Raw genomic sequence first — 26,313 nt, 5'->3', positions numbered from 1 at the left:
CGTTAGGATTTCGCAGGACCACTCCGCACATGGTAATACTAGAGAATACTTTGTTAATAGCCCCATTGGGAGGTACAGTATGCGACTCGCGTGAGGGGGGGGGGGGGGGGGGGCACATTTTTAAAGTATGAATGGTGCCAAACTCATACCAAATTTGGGGACAGCCGGCGTTCCAAAGCGACGGTGAGCTCACCAAGGTCAGTTAAATGGTCCTGGAATGGGTCCGCCCGGCCGTCATACATGCAGCAGATCCATCAGTGTTCCGTTTGACCTCCAACTGTCCACCGTTTATTCTTCTCAGTCAGAGCACTTCCTCAGCCGGGGTTGAATCGTATGCTCCCCATTTCCATCCAATATTCTGACTCTCCATCCACCTCCTCAGCACGTGTTTACTGTGACTGATACAAACACCACCTCCCCACCACCACCACCACCACCACCCTGACGCCGAATGCGACTTTGTTCTCGGCTTATGAATTACCACCTTCCACGTGAGCTGTTGCTGTTCGTTTCATCAACCGATCACACATCAGGTGTATTTGCATGGAAAACGGAGCGAGGCAGAATGGCGTTGGCGCTTCATAAATTAGGCCGGAGCACATAACAATCACGATGTGACTCATGATTCAGCCACCGACGCCTCAAACCCCGATCCGAAAATCATGTGCAATGTGTGCAACTTGCTGGGAATTCTGATGTATGTTTTTGCATGTATTGTTTTTTTCCGTAGAAGCTTAAACTCTTAAAAGCGAGGGAGTATTTTGTGAAAGTCCCGACGTGTCGCCGTTTCAAATCCATTTTGAAGGCCGTCGTGTGGTTTAGAATTAGGCATCGTTGCACGTTTTTCACAGCAAACTTCTAATAGTGGTGTGGGTTTGGCCCGATGGTGGCGAGACGAAGCGTGACCAGCCTATCAAAACTAAATTGTTGTTAAAAATGTTATTTATGAGGGCGGAATCAGCCTTGCGAGACAAACGGAGAACCGTTAACCGAAAAGTAAACATGCTGACAATGAAAAGAGATCAATATTTGGTCCATGTCTCTGTCCCTCTGTATGTATGGTGTCATTCAGTCTGTCTCTCGTGTGTGTGTGTGTGTGTGTGTGTGGCCTGTCCTCTCTCCAGGTCTTCCAGAACCGAACTGAGGGGCCAAGAGAAGATAAATAAGGACTTCTTTTTTTTTTTAACTGTGAATCACGCAAAGCTACTTTAGTGGAATCCCAGAACAAGAATATAGAGCTGAAATGAGCAGAATTGCAAAGCTGTACAGATGTTTAAACAATAAGTTTACTACCGTCCGTGTGCGCGCCCCGTATTCGTCGTCATTTCCCCCCTTTAGAACGGAGCAGTGAGGAATCCAAATGAAAAAGGCGCCTTAAATTCATATTCTTAAACGTTTAAGCGGGAATGTGGGTAGGCCTGAACCTACATTGCTTCTCTTTCAGCTCCTTTTTGAAAAGAGTAAACCGTAAGGCTCCTCGCCTTGGGCTCCGCAATCAAAGCGCTGGTTTGAAGGCGTGTTTGAACGTAGTCATTTGCGCGCTGAGCCTCTCAGGCAACCTGACGCCCCAGGACATAAGAAAGGCAACATTTATGTCCCCTTTTAAGCTACGTTAATATTACCTTTCATTTATGAGCTCGAGCGGCCCTCGCTCTGCTGAACTTTGTCCCTTAGTCCCTTTTTGGGACCTGCCGCGCTTTTACGCGAACAAAGCCAGCAGTGCCGACGAATCTCTCGCTCGTGTGGAAGCGTGAACATCGCGGCCGCTTCCGTCACAATATTTACCAGCTAATTTGAAGCCGAAGCTTTGAGCAGGACACGATTGAGCGCGACGACATTAGAAAGCCCCTCCTCGCTAGGCCTCGCTGATGGTGAGGTCTGATTTGATGGTCTAGCCCTATCAGATGGCCAGTGGTGATTATCATGCCAAACAGCAACACAGATAAATGTCAGGGAGGGGGTGGGTGGTGGTCAGGCCATTCATCCGTTCTCTCTCGGGGCGGAAGCATGGTTTACCATGAAAAAGATTAACTATGACTGGAGAACGTTCAAGCACATGAGCGCAGCAGCCGTCAGACCCATCAGAAGCAATTCGGGGCTTCATTAGCAGGCAGCGAGCTCTCTGCTCTGGACTCCATCTCAGGTGCATTGTGGGATATATATAAATATTTTTTTAAGCCCCAACACACACACACACACACACAGACGTATCTTTACAGTTCCCTACACTCATATCTGGAGTCATTGCAAATCCCTGTGCAGTCCCTATGAGAAGGGAACTGACACTGAAATTTACATGTGGATTAATATGACTGGGGGGGTGGGGGGGTGGGGGGGTTGCTTTTGTATGCAGTACAAGAAGACGCTGGTGGTGAATGAGAATGCATGAAAACGCTGGCATTAAATATGCCATCCTCTTGCCCCAGTTCCCCGGAGCCGGAGCCTCTGGCATATTCATCTTTCGCTCCCTCTTTCTCGCTTCCTCCCAACAAAAACTAGCCTGTTGAAAAATCAAACCCCCGAAAAAAAAACAACCCCTCTTTTCTTCCGGGCTAGATTGCAGCACCAGTTACCGGAATGCTGAAATATCGTCGCAATTGTTCTTTCTCTGGCAACGCCGCTGGACGAATTGCAAGAACAGATAGCTGGTATGCTATTTTCTGGCGTACAAGCAAATCATTTGACACGGTGCAATTTACTCGCTGGGAGGCCCACGGGCATGGATCGCGAGATGCACGGGGGGGGGGGGGCTACTCTCTTTCTCAGTTCAGCCTCTGTCTGCTTCTGTGACATGTCATGGCAGGTGAGGCTGAGCTACTGTAAGGAATGCGGCATCAGTGGAGACAGCCGAAGTATGCATGAGGGGAACGCGTCGCCTGGTTGGATCTTCACACAGACGGGCAAATGAGCAGAGTTCGGAATTAAATCGATGGCTCGCTGAGCAAAGGGGGCCCGACTCCTGAGGCCCGACCTGACACCTTCCTGCCTTCTCTTCTGCTGTGTGCTCCCGATCACATTCGCCCCCTCATCTACCACTTCTGCTCCTCATCTCCGCTGTTGCCTTTTGGTGCTCAGGGAGCTCAGGGAGCAGCAACATTGATTGTGCTAAGAAGGGTCTCGCAAGACTCAGAGCCAAACACGCCGGGGCCATGAAGTCCGCACGCCGCATCAGGGTCTAGCCCTATAGGTGTGGTCCTACTCTACGACAGAATTATTTTGGGAGCTGATGCCCCGATCGACAGGACATCATTTTCTTTCCAAAACATGGCTTGTTTGGTTTGATTAGGCTTAGACACAAAAGCAATTTAGGATTAGAAAGATCATTATATGGGTTACAATACCCACTCGGTTATGGTTGGGGAACAATCTCCTCCAGTAGACACATTTGGGATGAATGCATAGCTGCTATTCAAATGTTCATATATGTTATATTTGCAGGATTTGCGGCACCCAAGCTGCATATTTGACCGCCTCTGAAGCAATATAGATTCTGTGAGAGTAGGCGAGGTAAAGTGGGGGAGGCTTATACAACAGTGCCATGCAGGGCTCAGATGAAAGATAGGAAGTTAATTGTTCAAACAGCTCTGAATGTGCACTGGAGAGGCTGGAAGGAGGGACGGCGGATTAAGCCGGTTGCTCGTGATTAATTCGACATGTGGAGATCAGATTGTTGGCCACAAGTCATCCACCGCAGCTGTGTTATCTGCCGGCCTGGACAGAACTGTTACTGATCCTCGGGCCGGCCGACACACCATTTGTGTGAGCGATTGTCCACGAGTGCGATAATAATCCATGCGGCTTGGCTCGGCGCGTGGAGTTAAGCAGGGATGGTCAAATAATCCATTTCGCCCCAGTGACTTACTTTTTGCCAAACGGCCGCGCTATCCCCATTGGGATTTGCCTCCGGTTTCTTCCATTGATCCGGGGGATTTTATAGACACACGGGCTTGGCTGCCGTTGCACTTTGCTGAACTTCGTGGCAGTCAGGCTTGGCCGGGCTGCTTAATGATTTCTTTTCGTTGCATATTTATCTACTGGGATGGCTGTGTTTTTTTCAAAGCGGAGTGGTACTAATAGCGCATCAATAATGTATCTTGTGGCCTCACAAATGAGCGGTTTGATAGACGCCAGCAGAGTGACTGCGAGAGTGCGAAGGGAATGCAAGGGCCCAGTTAAAGCTAATAATTCATAATATTTTCATGTAACTAGACTGTCTGTTTTGCTAACTCTTAGCGACACAGCGGCGATTCAGCCCATAGTGAGTTCATGAGTGCTTTACATTTGATGTTCTAATGGTGTCTGTCCACATTTCTGTATTTCACATGTGATAACGTGATAATATGACCCCAGATGAAAGAATCGCTCTAGATACGTGGTGTCATTTCCTGCGCTGAACTCATTAGACCCAGGTAAAGAGATAAATCAGATAATTACATGAGTATAATCTCTCACAGACACATCAGACAATTAATCAAGCAGTAATAATTCCATGAAAGCGAACATGGCTCCGACGTACCAGCATCAATAGAGCCATTACAACAAAACATAGGACATATTTGCATACTCCACAGCATATTGCATACTCCATAGTCCATAGTCGGATGTAATCTTTCTATGTCCATGTAAGACCAGTAATGAGTGTGTGTATGTGTGTGTGTGTGTTAGTCCATTGTTCTTCTGTTCAAAGGTAACCTTTGCCAGAGGGTCAGAGACAGAGAGTCCGTAGAGTCCTTCTATCCAGCAGTCAGAGGTGTACGTGACTGAAAGGTTTGGGCTTAGTAGGCGCAGTCAGCTGCCTCCAGGAGCAGACAGAGCTCTGTGATGGGTGTTTGAATGATGTTGGTCTTGGTTTTAACCGAGACACTCCGGAGAAGTCCGTTCGACCCTGGAGGGGCCTTGACTTCATGTCCTAAGACCTTTAACGTTTGACCTACCGATCCTTGGGTGTCTATCAAATTAAAGAAACGTATAATGCAGGAGAAAAAAAAACAGTTTACAAAATCCATGATGAAACAGCGAGGAGAGACACGCGGAGACAAATGAAGAGACAAATGCAGCTGGACAAGTACAGCTACAAACAAAGGACAGAGGTCCATCTTGCGGCGTCTGGCAACCCGGAGAGGCACGGCAGCAAATTAAAAAGCTCAGGCCCTGACAATGTCTGTGGAAGTGTTTTAAAGCGGTGTGCCGAACAGCTAGCACCAGTGTTTACCGTCCTTTTTTTAACCCTCTTTCAATCTTCACCAAGTCCCTACTCTTTGGAGAACATGTGCAATTGTACCCGGAACCTTTCTTAAGTTGTAGAATCTCGCAGGTCAGAGCATTTGTCACTCTCTGACAAAATGGCCGCTTGCGCAGGCTCCCCCAAGGGATGTGTTTTACCATCTTTATGGTTGATCCTACACACCAACTCTTGCACTAGCACGTTCCCTAATAGGCACTTTATTAAGTATGCAGATGATACTGCTTACTAAATTGGCGTGAGAAGTCTAACCTTCTCCTAACCTAACACCTCTAAAACAAAGGAACGAAGACACAACAAAGAATGTACATTTTAAACACATTTCTATTTGTCCACAACAAAATGCTCAAAGTGTTTTGCTGTGCTTTCATTGGAAGCGTTTCAACCTTGTGCATCATCTGCTGGTTTGGCAATGCCACTGAGGCACAGAAAGACTGTAACTACCGCCAGCAAACTGCTAAGGATTGTGTTCCCGAGCATAGAATGCATCTACAAAGACAGAGCGATGAAGAAGGCTGACCAGTGGCACCTCCTTGCCTCCTCTTTTCACTAAAAATAGATTTTAATTTGTTCCCACAAGCCATTTAGTCTGTCTATCTATCTATGTAATTTGTGAGCGATAATTTCTTTTCACATTTCCTAACTTAACCCATTTTCTTGTTCCGGTTTTCTGGCCACGAGAGACTCCTTTACTACAATCTCCTACTGCCACACAGTGGGAATCTGGGATGACGGAAGAGGTGACCCAGGCAAATTTGGGAAGCTCCCCTCCCTGACTCCATGCCTGTGCCCACAAGAGAGGACTGGACTCTCATTTGCAGAGGACTTCCAGAGGAATGTGGTTCTGCTTTGTCCGCCCCTGTCGTCCCTCCCCCTCTACTCTCCAGACCTTAAATTCCTCTCGCCGTCCACACACCTGCTCCCACTTCCCTCATCAGCCCTGCAGTCACCTTCCCCACCTGCACCTCATCCCCTAATCACCCTTCACTACATATACCAGTTCACTTCCTTTGTTCCTCGCCAGTTTGTTGTATGTTTTGTTGCTGTGTGTTTGTCTGCATCACCATCCTGTAAGTCCTGGTTCCTTCAACCCCTCCTCGTAAAAACAAGAGCACTGCTGATAGATGTCTTTTCGGGGTTTATAGTTGTCCGTCTCCTGGCTTGGATGATCTCTTAATGTGCAGGGTGTTTGGACAGGTCATTCATCTTTTACGGTGTCCCGATCTCAGACATCCAAAGCATTACCGCCAACTCAATTTTAGCTTCACGTGATTGTGCGTTTACCCTCTGGCTTTTCGGCTGAAGGAGGCTTGCCGGCACAAAAGGGACATGAGGCGTCACAAGCGCTGGAGGACATGTATCGCCTTTTTATCAGGTGATTCCTCTTGTGTGGACACTGTTGCCGCTGTAGTAGCTAAGCTGCTCTACTTGCTTTTTAAATCCCCTTGGGCACGAATGTCACCCGCAGAGCGGATCTTGTTGTATTTTAGCTTGCCTTTCGATGGAATCGAATAAGGGTCATGAATATCTTGAGCTTGTGAAATGATGACAGCCTGCAGTTGTACATCACCTTTTGTGTGTATGTGGCAAAAGAAATTGCACGCACTGTATCTGAATGTGTTTTGCAGCTGTGGAGGCCTTTTGGGTACTTGTGATTTAAAATTTATCAAAAACTATTACGAAACAAATCTAATCCCATAAAATGTCAACCCGAACGCTCATGATGTCCCTCACTGCACGTTGTTGCAGCCTTGGTGTTTGAATGGATTCTGACCTCAGTTTTGACGGTCACGTACAAGCAATAACAAAATCCGAATTTTTATCACCTTTTTATGGCCGTATGGCAAAACAAGATTTGGGAAGAAACGGATTGACGAGCCACTGAAGACCGTGACTTACTGAAAATTCAAAATTGAAACGAGGAGAAGTGGCTTTTAGTCGTTCTGCAGCACAGCGCTGGAGCCCAGCTGCCTGATGGTCTTGGAAATGCCCCCAAACACCATTGCAGCTTGAAAGGGGGGGAAAGAGGGATTTCAATTTATCAGCTCAGGTCATACGTCATGAAGCTGCTGGAGCGGCTACGCACAAACATTTAGACAAGCATAGCACCAATAGCATGCATTTACCTGGGCCTGTGCAGTGCCTGTATCTGCCAGTGTTTATGACGCACAGACAGACTGCGTAACAAGGCCAACGTTAGCTACAGAGGCTAATGTAATTAGCTTTTTCATCCTGGGCAATACCCAAAAAATAACTATATATGGCTCTCTAGCTATATGCACTGTCGCATTCACAGACTGTGTGTGTGTGTGTGTGTGTGTGTGTGTGTGTGTGTGTGTGTGTGTGTGTGTGTGTGTGTGTGTGTGTGTGTGTGTGTGTGTGTGTGTGTGTGTGTGTGTGTGTGTGTGTGTGTGTGTGTGTGTGTGTGTGTGTCAGAGTCAGAGTCAGACTTTGGGAAACCTCACTGTCGAAAGTATTCCTGCTCAACTTTTAATCACGAGTACACAAAGTATTTCCACCTTTCTCGCGCGTGTGCAAATCATATCTGCAAATCATCTCTGGCAAGTGGTTTTAGACTCGATGTGTCCTTACCTAGTCTCTTACAGCCGGAGAACTACTGTTAAGATGCACTGCGTTCTGAATGTCTCTCTGGTATGATTCATATTGATGCCGAATTGACAAGGAGACTGTTGACATATGACGCCCTTTACCTTGCGTTTCTGGAGTCATGACATGTCAACAATTCTTTTCGTGTCCGTTAAAACACATGTTTCTTAAAGGGAGTTTGGCGTCATATTTTCCCTGGAGAGCGCAGGGAGCTTCAGTTTGATTCAAACTGCTAATATGTATATTTTATAACGTTTTGTCACCGCTACAGAAACACTAGGTAACTGCCAAAGTATGATACGGTTGTCTGACATTGACTGCTGTTAGTTGTTGGTTTGATTGATGATTTAATAATGTGTGTATTGATTACTGACTGATATGGCTGATCAGGCTAATAATCAGCGGCAGTGCGCCGTAAGTGGTTGCCCTTTTGTGAGCGTGAACTATTTTCCTAATTTAACATGGTGCTGCTGTTTTTTTGTTTTTTTTGTGGATTGGAAAGTGAAATGTACTTGAGGTGGAATCAGGTCACAAACAACAAAACATTTGATTCATAATATGCCCCAGATGAGAAACTATGAAACATATGCGTTATACAACGTATACCGAGCTTTATACTGAAAGAGAGGCTTTATTGCTGTTGATTAAATGAGAGTTTTCCTGCCATACCTCCCCTCGCCTGTCACTAATCTTGCACCCACACTTTTATTCTATAATTTGGTGCCCATGACAACAGCTTAATGAACGACTTCTGGGGGCGCCACTTTAAATGGTCTATTACATAAGCCACTACCTGTTTCACACGAAGCAGCATGTAACGGTGGCCTCGACCAGCGCTCCTCTGTTTGGTAAAACCTGAACACCCGTGAGCATCTCAAGAGTCGGCGCATTTCACAACCAGTTTCCACCCTGTTACTCTGGAGTTTTACCTTGAGCAAGGACAAAACCAAAAGGCCCTGTCAGTGTTGCACACCGGTTCCGTCAAAGCAGACGTCAAAACTGAGAAAAATAAAAGTCCTGACCAGGCAAAGAGAGGGGGAGGAGTGGATGGGGAGACTGAAAGCGTTTATTTTATTTTATTTTTTTTACCAGCCTCATCTCTCGTAGGTCATATGTCTCATTCAAGGACTAAACAAACAAAAAACAAACAAAAAAAAAGGTGCTCAGTTGTCAGTATATAGTGCTTGTCGACACGCCACGTTGTCTGCCCTGGTTGGTGCTCATTAAGCAAAACTAATTCCTGGCTGCAAACGGGGGTGGGGGGGGTGGGGGGTCTTCGCGGTATTCCTCTCGCTCGCACGCTTTCTCATTAGGTTCACTCTCGCGCAATGCAAATGAGACATGCAATGTTTGTCTACTTTCAAGACATTGCTGTGAATGTTGCGTGCTCATGGATGGCTTCTTCTTAGGGGGTGGAAAGTAACGACGCCGCTCCGTCACTCTTTCTGCCAAACACACTTTCCTGCTGGAGATTAATTTGCATTGTATGACTAATGACTAATTGCCGAGGTTACGCTGTTTGCAAGTGAAATTGGTTAATTAGTGATGTTTTTTTTCTTCTTCTTCATATTGGTTTTGCATTTTTAGCATTTATTTATTTTGTAATGTTATTTGGTAGCTCTTTGGGGGGTGGGGGGCTGCTGGTTGAGCTCCTGGTGTTCTCCAACGCTTTTCGTGCCCATGTTTGGAAATGAATTAAAAGTGCTGGCAGAACTGAACCACTGTCCACGTAAAAAAAAAAAACAAGCAAGGAGCACTTAATGCATGTCAATCATTCGACGAAAACTGCTCTGAGCTTTCAGGTCTTGACAGTGATACCCCCCCCACCCCCATCCCCTCCCCTGCCACACTGTTATTCAAATTAACACCGCGGATTACAAAGAGCAAAAGTGGTGGTGGCGCGGAACGAATCGCTGCGTGAAAACCAGCTTAAAATTCAAGGCGATTCAGTATTAATGGGGAAAAATAACTGTTTTATTTTTTTACTGCTTTCAAGATTCATTCGCTACGCTGGCGCGAATGAGCATGCACAGGTAGCCGCATATGCACTTTTAATGATTTCCGATTGCCTTTTTACTGAATTGCAGGGCCCGCTTTAGCTTCTCCGCGCATTTGTTTTCTTACAGAGTTGTGCCGCGGGAAGTTTGCAGGCGATAAAGCATCAAAGTTCTTCGCGCCCGTCTTTTAAACTCTATTGCAGCGGGCCTTTTTAAAGCGTGATTGGCATCCCTCCCTTTTGCAGAGTGCAGCGGTAAACACTTTTTCCGCGTGCAAGGAGAGACTGACCAAGCTTTTGGGCTGTATCCACATCCGCCGAGCAAATGCAATGCAACGGAAGGCGAGTGTTTGGGCAGTTGGTCCTCTGCTCTCTGTTGTTCTCAAGATCTCTGCTGTTGACTCTCTTGACCCTCCGTCTGCAGGCGGAAGCAAGCGCAGGCAATCGGATCAATGGTGTCCGTAACGAAAACGCAGTAAAAAGCCCTGAACGAGGGCGCCTGAAACCTGAAGGCCACATTCATAACTTCTGCCGGATTCAGGAAAGCGGGCGTTTTATTGAGTCCTTCCTGCGGCTCCAGTAATTGAAGCGAAGTGAGAGCTGGGGCGCTCGCCATCCATAACATATTGAGGAGCCCTTCGGTATCTCTAGCCGGGCATTTTACCGTCTCATCAAAAGACGCTTGGAAGCTATTTATCAACGGCAACATCGCTGAGGAGGTGCTTCACCTTGAGGAAGGTAGCCGACACCCAAGGCGAACGGATGGAAGAGATCGAACAAAATGAATTCTTTTATTGGTCTGAGTCTTCTTCAGGGGAGCGAGTAAAAGTCGGAACGCACCGGCTCGTGAACAAATTACTGTTCTCTCACAATTCGGTGTGCACCGAGTGCCATGACAAATCTGCCATCCAAAGGGGGCTGGAAATGTTTGAGAGGGTGAGTTATTACATGGCAACGGTCTGCTTTTTCTTTTTTTTTTGTTGTATCTCTTTTTCTTTTTCTTTTTTTCCTCCTCCCAAGGGCAGGCACAATTCATCCCCTGCAGTGAGGCCAGTTGAGATGCAATGGATTTGAGTCCCTGCCTACATGCGAGCATCACAATTCTTTGCAGTTTAAAGACGTCCGCTTCTCGCTGGCACTGGTATCTTCGTGGAGAGGCACATGCCAAGTTCAGGCCAGCGAATCTCGAATGAGAGATTGATTGAAGGACTGGCTCACGTGAGAATGGTGGCCCCCGTGACGGATGCTGAAGAATATTTTGAAAGAGCTCTGGGTGTTTTTTTGACGCGGCTGACTAAAGAGCCGGATAGTCTTTTTAAAGGCCTGCTTTCACCCACAGCACGTTACCAAAGCATGGATGTGAGGGACGTGTTCTTCTTCATACAGCTGATAGACGGCACGTTATGTGACTGGGCTGGAGAGCACAGTAATACAAAATAAAGTAGTAGTTCTGAGTTATCTGACAGTTACTAAGCAACCAATATTATAAGAGTGAAGAACACCTCATGTCCCAAAATCATGGAATAATGATGGAAAGGTGCCCAGCTGTACTTAAAGCTGCTTTTCCTTATTTTCTGTCACATATGTAATGTTACAATGTCAGATATTCACGCTAAACGTCGCCAAAGTTGCCAAATAATGAGGTAAAGGTATGTAACAGTAATCCCTGTGAGCCGAAAGCTCAGGCTTCAGACTGCTCTGAACGCTCCGGTTCAGTTTTTTCAACCGCCGGGTCTATCTGATGTCAGATAGGCACGGATGTCCTTATATGGTATCTCTGCTCCAATCACAGACGAGGTGTTTCTGTTTGTGTCAGCGTTGCTTTGTAATGTTAGGTTCAGAGTTTGCCTTTGGAAATTCTTCCAAAGACTTCTGCAAGTTGGCCGGCCAACCAGAAGAAAGTGGGCTTTTCGGGGGGTGGGCTGGGGTGGGGGGGACTTTAAAGAGACCAGAGCTCAAACGGCTTGTTTCAGACAGAGGACTGAAGGGTACTGTGAATCATGCAGAGCTACGCTGGTGGAGTCACTAAATGAAAACATAGAGCTGGAAATGATTAAACGGGACCCCCTTTCTAAAACAATGGCTCAGTGTGCGATTCACATCCACAATTCAAAACGCAGGTGGGAGTCATGTCGTAGCGGACTGGAACGATCGACAGTACTCGGCAAACATGGGCGCGCGTAATTTGTCGGCACGGAAGTAGCCAATTACCACACAATGAGTTAATGAAAGGGTCGTCAGCTTCTTGCAGAAATTCAGCTCAGCCTCCGTTCACCGATTTCACGGGCAGGTGTGGGAGCATTCTGTGCGGGGCAGCTCGCAGGAAAGCGTTGGTCGTTCTGACAGGTGCCGATTTTAGTTTGAATGTTTGTTTGACAAAAAGCAGGGCTGGTGCCGAAGCAATAATAACAAGGGTCAGTGCAGCGCTGTACATTCGGGCCTGTCAGGCTTCTGATTGCTGGTTGATTGGGAGTATACATACTTTTCAGTTTTGCATCCGTTACGTGGTAACTCCTCCCGGAGATCAGGGAATTACAACATTATTGACCGCTCTCTATAGTACAGTGAAGTGGTTGGTACCGTGTACTCCATAAGATTCAAACATCCCAGAATTTTAAAATAATCTTATCTCATCATCTCTCAGTTAATTGCCTAATTCATTTTCAGGGCTATTTTTGTGTATTTGTTCGAAGTGAAAAGAACAAGAATTAAAGTCTAAGTAACAGCTCAGCTAAAAAAAGAACGTTCTCCGTGATCAGTCATTAGCAAACTGTGATCATCTTTTCATACGGGTAACTTTTGTAGCCGCCCCCCCCTCCCCTTTTTCTCCTGGTCGGTGATGAATTGAGTTATTATTGAATGCCAACGTGACACACATTAACATTTTTCACATGCAAAACTAAAACCAAAACATGCCTAAAGCTGGATTTCTGGTCTTTCGGGACGAGATACTCATTACTTATTATGCAAACATATAGGTGGTATAAGAATATAACATGTTGGGGTGCTATGTTCTTAATAATGCAAGCGCGAGTCGGTATTGGACATGCGGGACGGTATGGGCTTCCTCCGAGCACACCTGCTGTTTTGGTTCATGCAGCTGCAGCGGTGCAAAACAGCTGGAATGTGCAGGAAGACGCGATGGTCCCATCACCGTGAAACGGCTGAGCCAGTCGCAGTGACACGAGACGGTAGCTCAACAAACGAAGAGTTTGCTCTCAGTAATGCGTTTCAAGAAGAGAAACATGAAAGGTTGAGGGAAAAAAAAAAAGAAAAAGAAAACCCCAAACAATTCTCACCACTTATTGAGAAATGTCAGCCTTCATAACTTCTCCATTCTGACTTCTCTGGGTAACTGGAATTAGGCTGAGCATATTTACTTTTCAGATACAATATCTGTTAGGGCTGTGCTTGTGGTGTCAGTTGACTATAATCTAGTTCCTCTCCTGCTCTGCCTTTTTCTGTTTTGCTGAATTTAACCATTGGTATTACTGCATTTTAGGGTTTGTGCGAGCTAGGCTTAGCTGAGCTTTTGAAACCAGTGTAGTGTTTAGCAACCTTTTTCTTTGAAAGCTTTAAATCACACCTGTTCCCTGATCTGTTAACTGTTGGTTGGTTGTTGAGCTGTCAGTGGAAATTACTTCCTATTGAGAGGCCATCACCACCAGGGTCATTATATTGCTTGTCTGGCTCACCGGATGTAGGCTGCCGGGATGAGCCTCCTGCCCGTCCGCTAACTGCACGTTACTGTTTTCAAAGTCCGTGGTTTTAACGGGTCCAGTGAGCTCCTCCAGAGACGTTCGTCTTTACCAGTAAAAGCTGTAACACACAGTCTACAAACAAGCCAGAGCATCACCCCCCCCCCATCCCAGAACGACGATGGGTTCAGCGAACCTTTCTCCAAAGTGCGGAGACATGGTCTGGCTATGTGAGACTACTATGTTGCTAATAAATAGGGCGTGTGGTTAGCACTTCTGTAGCCGTTTTGAGTAATCAGCACTCGTGTTTAAAAGTCACCCCTTGTTTGGAGCGGCAGCCTCATCATCCGAAGACAAAGGAGTCTTTCGTGGGAGGCCGCGTAAGATGGTGGGTTAGCGTTGCCAGGTGTATCTTCCCGCCTTGTCTATATACCTGTGTATACTTTCCATTCCTGTACGCCACTCTTCTCGTGGACACTGTAGACCACACGCCTGCTCACCTCGTCACTGTAACCTCCCTAATCTTACCTGCCCCACCCTTGTCACAGGAGGCCTGTGGAACGGCGAGTCAGCTCAGTTAATCTCTGGCTATATGCCTTCTAGCGGTCTCTGGACTTCCTGGATCGCACCTGAGAACACTTCTATCCCTGCAGTCCTCAGCCCACACCTTAACCCACACACCCAGTACCGCTGGCAGCGGGGATGGCACTGGTTTGCTAATCTCCCCCAAATGGAGATTCTCCCTCCACCGGCTTCCACCCTTCGAATTTCACGCCGTGTCTGTTACTTATGAAATGAAGCATTGTTGGGCTCTACCGCCCACTAGGTCCTCTCAGGGAGTTCTTGGAGGAATTAGACGTCCTCCTGTGGAACATCCCTGAAGATGGCGTGGTCCTTGCACACCGTTACCGGTATTATTTCTCTCCTGCGGAACAGGAGAAAAACTGGATGAGCTTCAGCTACTGGGAAAAGGTTCCAACTTTCCAGAGCGGGTCTTTCAGGCCAAACGAAAGGTGGAGGTCTGTTCTTACACTACCTAACAAGTGCCTGGTGTATTGATGTGGCAGTGAGTAACTGTAACGCTTTGGCTACATTGACCACTTAATGTACGAGGAGCAAATGTTTTTGGCTACACCTGCAGCGCACGTAAAGACGTAGGGTTTCGTTTTGGGATTGTGTGGAATTGTCTTCAGTTTTTGGACCCAGCACTGCGCCGAGAACCTTTCAGCCTCGCCTTGATGTTCTTTGCAGACAGCAAAGGTTTTCTCCTGGCACACCTCCCACACAAGTTTTTTTTATGCAGTCTCTTTCTAATGGTAGACTCATGCACTTTAACATCAACAGTGGCAAGGGCTCCCTGCAGATCCCGCGATGACACTTTGGGGTTCTTGGAGACTTTCTTTAGCATCTTACGGTCTGCTCTTTGCGGGGGAACTTTGCTGGGACGGCCTGTCCTGGACAGGCATTTGGGTATGATCTTCCGAACGGTGGAATGATTTGTTTCCAATCATTTTGAAATTTTCTAAAAGCCCTATGACCTTTTTTCTTGGCTCCTGAGAGAGCTCCTTGGATTTCGTCATTGTGACAGCACTCGCTTCAAAAACAAAGAGCTAACCAGACTAGATGTCTGAGGTTTACATTTCTAGAACTCTTAATAAATGTTCCTTGGGGTGTACTTACTTTTTCACATGGCTGTTTGTTCTCTGGTCTCTGTTTTTTTGTTTTTTTTCAGTCGCCAACTATCTCTAAGGCACTCACGTGCTGCTTTAGTGTTTCGGTGGAGTGCCAATTTCTTGGATTGCTTGTGATGCTGGATTGTTCTAAGATGGGCTTCACGACGGTGCTGAAATTGTCTCCAATCATAATTGCTGAATTTAAGATGCCATTTAGTGAAGAGAAAAGGGTGGGGTTGTCACTGTTGGGGCCATATATATATATATATATATATATTTGCGGTGATATTATTGCTGTTGATTGAGGCGTCGATGATGACATATGGTCCTTCAGGGTCAGTAATAGTAGTGTTATGGATTTATAGTATTCTGTTATTTATTGGAATTGAAGCACCTAACCCTTTTTCTGGAGTTGTAGGTTGATGAGAAGACTTGGTTGAAATGTTGTTGGGGGGGGGGGGGGGTTAGCCTCTGAGATTCAGATTCCGGAGCATGGGTTTCTTGTAGTAGGCACATATCTGCCTGTAATTTACTGAGCATATTCACAATATTCATCCCAGTTATTCATACTATATGGCATCCTCCCACACAAGAAGTTAATTGCACTTCCCCATTTTCTCACCGATTTCATTTTACTCCAAAGATAACCAGGTAGATATCTGGAAACCCAGAGACAAAAGACAAAGGGAATGTAGTGTGTGTGTGCATGTGTAAGGGCGAGTGAAGGAATGAGAAGGTAAGAGTGTGTGTGTGTGTGTGACTGTAATAGTTTTCATTGCTAAAGCAGTGGCGGAAATGGCTAGTGACACAAGGATTTAGTGGGAGGTTTAGTTGCTGGTATCCGTCACTGTTAAAGGTTAATCAGAAGAGCCAGGGTGTGGTTTTGCAGTCGATAAAGAGGTGCCATCAATTTATCCACCAAGGACTAAGGGTTTGCCGCGGCATTTTCCCGCCGCTTGTTTACTTCCTGGGAGAACTGGTCCTTCGGGCCTCGATAGCTCATTTCCTTTTGCTTTTCACCAATTCTTTTTGCAGATTTAGTGATGACGGGACGTGGACCTCTTGTCCGTCTGCGCGTGCAGCAGAAAGTTATGATGCTGACTGCATCGGGTCGGAGTTTCAGCTCTTCTCGCATGAAGTCTTTGATGAGAGATTCTGGCTTACCAGACGTGGTTCCTGGGATTCAAGAGAATATTATATTACCGCGCATGTGTCTTGATTGTAAGTCCAAGATGGTTTCCTTCACGGTTTAGTTTTCTTTAAGGACAAAGTGCTTCTAGCTGGCGAGAGTTCTAGCTGTGGTTTGGTCATAATTGCTGGTGGGGGCTTTTTTTCCTCTTTGCCGGCTTGGCGGTTTCTGTTGAGAAGTGAGTGTCTGCTGCTTTCCTCTTCATAATGATCAAAGTGATGGTCGATGAACCTCTTAAGTTCTGCCAAGCTGCTCTTCCTCCCTGGGAAGGCATCTTGGAGGAGGCAGCACGGGTCCTGGTCCAGGCTCTTGTCAATCCGTTCGGCTGGTCTGCAACCTACCCCGAGTTGTCTCGCACTACACTGATCCTCTGCACCCTGCACCGGCCACCACCAATCACGAATGACAGAGAAACGTAAGTTATTGTGGGGGGGGGGAATGCAAATATAGAAATATATTATACAGTGCTTGAGATTAAAAAGTAATTGAACAATAGTGCTCTGGAATTTTTATATTATCATGTTTGAATTTGCCTATTTTTTATTTTTTTTTAATGAGTAGCTCTACTGGTTGGTTCCGTCATCTGCTGGTTCATTTGTATTTATTTCCTGTTACATATTTCTGTTGAACAGCTCATGTTATGTACATTTTAAATATGAATTTTTTTTTTTAATTTCAGATTTACATGAATAAAATAATGTGTCAAATATCCTTTTTGAAAATGTGAAAAATCCATATGATACAAGTCCCGTTTTGGGCAAGTTTTACGTAAGCAGATCCATGTTGAAGAAAGCAAAAGCTGAGCAGTTGCATGTTTGCATATCGCCTGTATAATCTCCCCGGCAATGTTAAAACTAAACCTACGCCTTTGGCAAGTTGTTGTAAATAATGGATATTTTCACAGTGCAGATGAATAGCAGGTTGGATCGTGGATCAGTGAAGAAGTCATACTGTACATAATCGAGGGCAATACTTTAGTAGTACTGCTGCTATATATATATGTATATATTTTTTTTTTAAAGAAAATGGGTGAGGGTTAGCTAACCCTGTGGCCAACCAGATTCATAGTCATTTCAGAACCGTAAAAAGCTCACTTGTTGTCCCTTAACTGTACATAAGGGACACCAAGTAATTCATTATAATGCAGCCCCTGCTTTCCATATGGTGCATAATCACTCATTACATGACCAGCTGCAGACATGCTCCCCGCTGCTATATATAAAGCTGTAGCTCATTAATTTCTTGTCATTTATCTGTTTCTATTAAAAAAAAAAAAAAAAAAGTATAATTGCAAAGTAAAGTGATTATTGTGATCAATTAAATGTTTTTATAAATTTGCGTTCCCCAGGGGAGATGGCTTTTCAGTTTTGTTTGATCCTTCTGAATTTATGACAATGTGTAATTTTCATACTGAATCCTCCTGTAGGGCTAAGTTAAGAGATATTATACCAAGGGTGGGTGGGTGAAGGGGGGGGTGGGGGTTGCACCGGCTCAGAGCTAATTTGTTTGAACAGTGGGCATGCCAGCCCCTTAATCCCCCTCAAAATGCTGTGGATTTACTCCATGCCCTAGTTTTATCAGTGGTAACGGAATGCAGTCCACACAGCCATCTTCCTCCTTTGTCAGCATCACAGCGTGTGGGGGCTCATCGTGTTGACTGTATTCGGCCCGGATGCGGAACTGGGAGGGAAGCGTGCTCGTGGTTAAGATGAAGGGTTTTTGGTTTGAGCTCTGAGAAAATCAGAAAGTAATTATCACAGGAGCAATAAGTAAGGGGTTTTTACTGCCGTGCCAGCAAATGCATCTGGCTGAGGTTAATGGGATTGTTTATCATGCGTGCGGGTAGAGAAACGCGAGGGCACCGGTGAGATGGAGAAACGTGACCCATGGTGGTCCAGTTTGGGCCACGGATTGCGTGAGTTGAAGGGCTTGTCAGACGCCAAAGCACTTTATTTATAATACAGTGAGACCGAGGATTTTTCTCCCACAGCGACGATAGTTTTACCCGGTTGCATCTTGTTTCTTACCAGCAGTCGGCATTTGTCATTAATTGATTTGGTTTATACTGGACTGGTATAATGACATGGAGGACTTTTTTTTTTTTTTTTTGAATCATCTGCATTTCAAGTCATTGCCAAGAAGAAGAACTTAGACATTTAAGCGAAGGCAAATAAAAAGTGTTTCCTCCAGTATGTGGAGCATTTTTCATTTTGTTGGATCTCTGCCAACAGAGTTCACATGTTGCTTCTTTTCTTGTCTTTCATTGTTACCAAGGTAGCCGGGCAACCCTTCTCTTTTCTTTTTCCCAACATCAAAAGGAATGGGGGGGGGGGGGCATGCCTAATACATTAACCTGAGATTCATGATGTGTTGCAGAGCAGAACAGTAGACTGCACAGCACTGCGCAGTCCATCTGAAAGCAGCGGCAGGCGAGCTTGGGCGCATTAATTAATGACAGCCATTGTTTTCTAACAAGCTCTCAAGATATTCCATCTGTGGTACTCAACCATGAGATAATCGCAATCGCACAGTCAGAGGAATTGCTGTGCAGCAGCCATGCGTTTTGCGTGTTTGATGAACTGTTCCTGAGGAAGACGGTTCGCGCCTCCTCCTAACAGTTGTGCCACCAAGACATTCTCTGTATCGGTGGCTGTTTTTACGATATATGTATATGTATATATATGTATGTGTGTGTGTATATATATATATATGTATATATGTATGACACCTATTTTTTCACAGAATGAATGACCTCACTAATTGAACTCCACACTGCTATTATTTTGAACACTTTTCAATTAATGATTCAATTACATAGAATCAGCAGCATGCATGTCATGACTGTTGGGTCTGTTGGTTTTCTATTACTCTACTACACCTACTAGTAAATTATTTGCCATGTAGAAATACAATATCTACCAACAAAAAAAAATTGATCCGGTCAGTGATGTTGGACTGCTATTATTTTGAACACAACTGTGTATATATATATATATATATATACAGTATATGTGTATATATATATGTGTGACCTGACAGGGAGCCAGTGGAGGCGGGGCATGTCCCATTGTATTTACAGCACAGCACCTGTGTGCAGTGCAAGCTCCATCTAAATCTCCGAATGCTCAGTATTCCAGGAATCAGCTGTCAAAAAGCTCATTATGATGATATGCGTGAATTATGATTAAGTCGGAGTTATATATTGGATGAAAGGCTGTGGAAGTCCCATTGTGTTTATATCTCAGCCACTGTACACAGTACAAGCTCTATTGAAAAGTCAAAACACTTAATATCGAATTGAATAAGCTCACAAAGAGGAAGTTTATGAATTATACACTGCAATTCATTAAAGCTTAATGCTGACGTGTTTCTAAATCCTCCATTAACTAAGGCAGCCGTTTTGGCTCTGGATAGGGCCCTCCCCTCTCCATTCATCCAGGCTTTTAGGTTGGGGAATAATTTTTTATGTCTTTGTGATTGTCAACACATTTGCTGATGTTTGAAACATGGTTGAAGGACAATCGGGTCATTGGACTGAATGCAAAACCTTTTCCAAGTGCTGAACTCTCTGATAACCTTCAGCAGCCAGCTCTACATGTTGGCACGAACAGTTTGAGAGAAACTGCGGTGCTGGATCGCGAGCGATCTTATATAAGAAACCAACACTGGCTGTAAACTGAAACATTTCAAATGTCGAAAGATGATACTTTTCACAGCCCGCTTACGCAGAGTTGCATTGATGTGCTATTTGTCTGAGACCAGAGCAAAATAAAGCATGTATTTCATATGAGGTAAATGTTCTGCTAGTTATTAAGCGCAATTAAGAATTGCTGGTACAATACAATAATTTAATTCCTAATCTAATTCCACTTCAGCTTGTCAAAATTCTTTGTACTTTCACACAGTTAGTCCTATTGTCTGCAATTGGGATTGAAACTGAGTTCATTCAATTAGCATGTCATATTCTCAGCTCTCCATTGCCAGGTCTGTTTAATCTTTCACTGTGTACGTATGAAATACCAGCTATTTGGAAATCTCCTCTCCACAAGGGTGGTGACTCACTTGATCCCAGGAATTACAGACCTATTTTAATTATCTGTTCCATTGCCAAAATATAAAAAAAAAAAAAAAAAAAATCATAAACAATTATCACAGTAGCTTTAGATCTAAAACCAAATGGGTGTTGAGAAGGGATATTATTATTATTATAACTTTTCCACCACAACTACTGCTCTTTTAAAATTCACTCATTACGTTTTTAAATCGCACAGCAATATTTATTGATCTCACCAAAAGCACAATCTAGTTTTGGACAAACTTTATGCTATTGGTCTTTCCCAGCATGCATCGCTGTGGTTTAACTCATATCTCTGCAACAGAGAGTTGAAATGTGTATAAATGAGATTTGCTTTTTCAGCAGAGTGGTTTGCCTCAAGGTTCTACTTTAGGACCACTTCCTTCCTCTATTCTTATTCATGATCTTTATCCAATTGTTGGGCACAACTATATGCAGACGATACTATTATTTATATACATCATAACCTAACCCCTTTTTCAGCAGAGTGGTTTGCCTCAAGGTTCTACTTTAGGACCACTTCCTTCCTCTGTTCTTAGTCATGATCTTTATCCAATTGTTGGGCACAACTATATGCAGACGATACTATTATGTATATACATCATAACCTAACCCCTTTTTCAGCAGAGTGGTTTGCCTCAAGGTTCTACTTTAGGACCACTTCCTTCCTCTGTTCTTATTCATGATCTTTATCCAATTCTTGGGCACAACTATATGCAGACGATACTATTATATATATACATCATAAGCTTCTATATCACAAATTCAGGAGGCGCTGTACATTTCTACTCTTCAATGCTTCTTGTTGTGAGGCAGAACCTCGATCACAAATCCAACTTTTTGGTTGTAACTTGTAATGATGGTAGATCTCTTAAGAAAGTAGAATTGAGCATGTGCTAGTCTGTGCACCTTTTTTTGGATGGTTTGACCCATTTCTGACAGTTCATGTAAACATGGTCCAGGGTTAGTTTGCGTCTGGGGAGCAGCAACAAAAACACTGGTGAACTCTCTGGGCAGATAGTTTGGTGAACTCGACATCGGGGGAAGATTGTCCATAGCCTAGAGCCATTTTCTTTTCCTGCGACTGAACATTAGCCAGAAATAGGCTGGGTAGTGGACTAGCCTTGGGTCTGAGCTGGGTTAGCTAAGCTCTTATCCCTGGGACCTTCCTTACATTCTGTGAGTGCATGCGCTGTTATACAACATGATGTTGTGGGAAAAGTAAAATGCCACAGTTGGTGGTGTCTCCTGTAAAAGAGTACATTAGAACTGATGGAAACATGCAATCGCGGTACCTCCCTGGCCGTGTTTGTCAAAGTGCTGTACGTCATTGTACACTTCAGGTAAATCAAATCAGCTGTATTTATTTTGACCTTCATCCCAAAAGCATGCCTCAAAGGATTTTACAAAGCTTTTTTTTTTTAAACACAGCGCCGCAGTGTGTCGTATAGTAGAGATTGTTTATTTATGTTGTCTTGTAGATACAGGGACAAATAAAAAGCAAGGGGGGGGGTTGTACAAAGAAAATAATAGGGGGCTGTTTTGACACGCTACGTTCGAAAAACATGTATGAAAAAATCATCCCCAGAAATTCTCAGACAAACCATGGAATGCATCTTTCTCGCGTCCAAACTCATGACAGGATGCCTCTCAGCTATAAATGTGCCACATTACAATCAAAAGAACAATAACACGGGCAATTACATATGAAGACATGGCAGAAACGTAGAGAGGTTGTGGTTTGTTTTTTTTAATGTCGCAAGATTCCTTTCAAAGATGAACACGAAAGAGTTGTGAAACACAGTGGTAGTGGTGGTGGTGGTGGTGGGGGGCAAAGATAATCGTCACATTCAACAGAGAGGATGAAAAGCTGATGCCAAGTGGTGCTGCATTTAAATCCTCCCAGGTACTGCCTCTACAAAGGTATTCATGTCCTCCATTTACTCCAGTTTTATTCGGTGCACTTAATTTCTGGTTTTTATTTGTGCATAAACATGGAATGCGATTTTTCAAAGCTACGCTATTGTACCAGGATGTGAACGGCAGGGCAAGTAGCAAAGTATTTAGCTTGAAGAATATTATTAGACGGGGAAAACGGACGGCAAAATAAGGCGGCACTTAGGAGACAGGAAGCGTGTACCATTTCATATCAATGGCACAGCTTGTAACGCGTCACCTTGTGTTACAGAGCATCTTTGTTCGAAGCATTAGCATGAGCCTCTGGATAGCTAGCTAAAAGGTAAAAATGTTTAAATATTTAAATTATACTATACATGCATTTAATTCATTTCTGTGACGAACACAACAAAATTTAAGGGTTCTTTTTTTAAAAAGTTATTATTTAAAATTATTTTTTAATAGTGTTTTCAGAATTTCAGTGTATATACGACTCTTAAGATAAAAAAAAGGGCACGCCCCTCGTCTTTCTGATCCTTGATGATCATTTGCAGCGATAATTGATTCATCGTTGACAGCCGTATGTGCATGTATTCTTGAGAACTAGCCAACATATCCCATGAGGCAATGTGGCGGCACGGAGACCCATTGAATACCTTTCACACTCAAATGACAACTCAACAAAGAAAATGACACATACAAGGTATTTCAGCTCGGAAATCTAGATACACTCAAAATGGAGGCCGCACTGCGGCCGTGTCTTTGTTGCAAATGAAAAAAATGGAACCGCCACTGCGGTGGTTGTGGCTTTAAAGAGTCGCGTTGCTGAGAGGGGGGGAGAAAAAAAAAAAAAGCTAATTCAATACACTTTAAACGAATAGTTTAAATGTTTCATGAGCGTCGATGAGAACAATTCTTTATCCCCCTCTGCTATCCTTTAAAGCTGGCTTAAGTGATTGTACAAGTGATTGTAATTTCTGTTAACGTCTTGTTGGACTTCGGCGACAAAAGAAAATTGGACTTACGGGAAGGACATTATCAGGGTTTCTCGTGTGTGTTTAGTGCCACTGCTCTGCTATTTGCTCTCTGAAGCCGAGTCTGAGACTGGGGCATTTGATCGGCGGAGGTAAATTTGCAAGTGCAAGGGAGCCGGGGCGAACTGCATTGCTTTTCTCACACGGTGTCCATGTCCTTGACTTTGGATTTGCAGCCTCTGAATATCCAAGGCAGAAGGCGGGCGCGTGAATTTTATCAAACAAGTCGGGAACGCCCCCCCCCACACAGTGAAGCGAGTGAAACGTTGAGTGATGCTCTCTTCTCAGTTTGTTCATTAGATGGTTTAAGAAGCCCATTATTTCACAATAAAATAGAAACATAATAAAAAATACCCCCCCGTCCTATCATTCGTTAAAATGTCTCTTGTGACCCTGGAGAGGGTCCCAACCCCCACGTTGAGAACCCTCACTGGTTGCGTCTTTCCCCCCCAACTTGTTGCACTCTAAAATAAGCCCACGGGCGCTTTTCGCCCCGCTAAACGGCTGCGGGCGGCAGCGCTCTCCGCAAGAAGTCGCCGCCGGCGGCCGCGTCAAGATAGCCGCACGCCCCCCCCTACCCCCCCCGCCCACCCACCCGTTCCGCGACAGGAAGTGTCTCGACTTGCTCTTCAAATTAAAAGCGCCGCGGGGGCAACAGGGGGAAACACTCGACAGCTCAGTCAGTGCCCCCCCCCTCTCTCTCTCCCAACCGGAAGTCGGTCGCGTTCGTCGCCGCTAGCTTGCCTCCCCGCCCCGCTGCCAACAACCTCACAGTTGAAGGAGGGACTTTGTGGAGCGCTGCGTTGGTGGATGCTTTACAGTCAGACAGGAGGACCGGGGACTTGAGCAAAACCACTTTTCGGGATTTTTCAGAGACTATTTTTTTTTTCTCCCCCCTCTCTTTCTCTCTCTCTCTCTCTCTCTCTCTCTCTCCCCCCCCCCCTCCTCCCCCCTCCCCTCCCTCCCCAGACGACATCGCACGGCAGACGAAACAAGCGGCTCGACAAACATGAAGAATCCCGTGTACTGGGCTATGCTGGTCGGGATGACCGTCCTGCTGATGGAGCAAGGTAAGTGGCGGATTTTCTTTTTTTTTTTTTTCTCTGTGTGTGTGTGTGTGTGTCATCATCCCCGGAGCACTTGTTATCGCCGTCTCCGGCTCTCTTGCCGCGGACGGGACCCGTTGTGTGTCAAGTCTCACTGAGTGGTCCGCGTTGCGTGTCGCGGACGCGGTCCTTTTTCTTTCTGCGCGTCCGACAGCCGCAGCTTTTCAAATTAAGCGATTAAGCGGCGCGCAGTTGAGCTGCCTCGACTCCACTCGATCTCTCCCAAGTATCCGAGCGGGTCGCCTTGGATGTAATTCTTTTTATTCTTTTTTTACACCAGTTATATCCGGCTGCAGCCCCCCCCCCCCTCCCTTTCTTTCTTTTTTTTTCCCCTGTGAAAGTTTAATCCTGCCAAGGTAAATCTCAGCAGTATAAGCTTTGCTGCGGTTGTGCATTTTGTGTTTGCCACGGGACACACAGCTATTTATTTAATGCACCTGCAGTTAAAATTGAGCAATTGTGGCTCCAGCTCATCCTGACGCACGGTAAACCTCACGGACTTGGTGGGGTGTGGGGGGGTGTGGGGTGTGGGGGGTGGGGGAGGTCTCTTGCAGCAAAGTTGATTAAGCATTAGTTCTTAATCCACACTGACTGCCGCGGTCAGGTCATCCAAGTTAAGCCATGCCCTTCCTCCGGCCAGGCAGGAAAGGGCGGGGGGGAGCGGTGAGAGGCAGCTTCAGCTCTGGCCGACCTTGTTTACACCTGGCATTAAAAATTCAGCCCCAATAACTGGAGACTTTTTTTTTCCTTTCTGTTTTAAAGCCCCAATCAAGCCCGTTGTGTGTTTTACTTTTGTGTTTCCTCCCAGCTCCATCTCCAGTCAACAATAAGACAGGGACTCTCCAGGAAAGGCTAAAGCCGTTAAATCCTCCCTTGCCCTTTGACAATGACCCCCAAAGTCAGGACTCCGAAGCTCTGAATAAACAAATGGGGCGGATAAATGAAGTGAGCGAAACCGGTGGGTGAATCACCGGCTCTCTGTGAACCTCGCTGCCTCTTGGCTCTTGGTAGACTGCATCCTGGGGGCTCCAGAGCCCTCCGGAACCCGAGTTGTTTGCTCGCCAGCCGTTTGCTGGCCAAACATTTGAAAGAACTCTCCCATTCCTTCTTGTCAAAATGCTCAGCGAGGGGTTAGCGCTGACGTCACGCTTTTAGCGTACCAAAGAAAAAACTGGGGCGCAGACTCTTCGCACTTTTCAACCTAATTACGTGTTTGAGATGTGTCTGCGGGAAGAGACAGACAGGGGAGGGGGAATCAAGTGACTCACCCTCCAGCGAACACTTGTTTTTAACCTTTAACCCCCCCCACACTTAATGAAATTCAGCACCTGCTGTCGCTGCTAATGCCGTATATTTATATTATACTTGTGTTGCAAAGTGGTATAGTCATTATTTTTGCAGGCAAAGAAATGGTGTCAAGTGAAAGAGAAAACCTCTGCCTAACTGACAGCATTTTGGAAACCCCCCCCCCCCCACACACAAATTACAGAGTGTCACATTGCTATTAAACATGTCTGCTTTTAATACACCTGGAAAAAACAAAACCCCCACCTCCCCACACACACGTTTCAAGTCCAATCCGCTCTCCAGACGGCGCCGGAATAGTGCTGAAGTCATTTGCATATCAGCTCATCTCTTGCAGAATGAGAGATTTGTTCAGTTACATTAGATGAAACTTAAACGGTCCCAATTGGGGGGGGGGGGCAAAACATAGAGCTTTTTTTTTGTGTGGATAAGATAACAAATAAACACAGCATGAGAACATATGGAGGATGATACATTAATTATAAAAGACAG

The 26,313-nt window shown here is 45.2% G+C and overlaps 1 protein-coding gene across 1 annotated transcript in view; it reads left to right on the top strand.

Moving 5' to 3' along the window:
* The first annotated feature begins 24,419 nt into the window (after positions 1 to 24,419).
* Positions 24,420 to 26,313, top strand: part of ntm (neurotrimin) — a 253,566-nt gene continuing 251,672 nt past the window's right edge. The window contains exon 1 of the mRNA XM_070916971.1: positions 24,420 to 24,478. Within this exon, the coding sequence (XP_070773072.1) occupies positions 24,420 to 24,478 (59 nt within the window). The remainder of the gene's footprint in view (positions 24,479 to 26,313) is intronic.

This window comes from Enoplosus armatus, chromosome 13, assembly GCF_043641665.1.
Source record: "Enoplosus armatus isolate fEnoArm2 chromosome 13, fEnoArm2.hap1, whole genome shotgun sequence".
Lineage (NCBI taxonomy): Eukaryota > Metazoa > Chordata > Actinopteri > Centrarchiformes > Enoplosidae > Enoplosus > Enoplosus armatus.
This window is presented reverse-complemented; position numbering and strand designations above follow the sequence as displayed.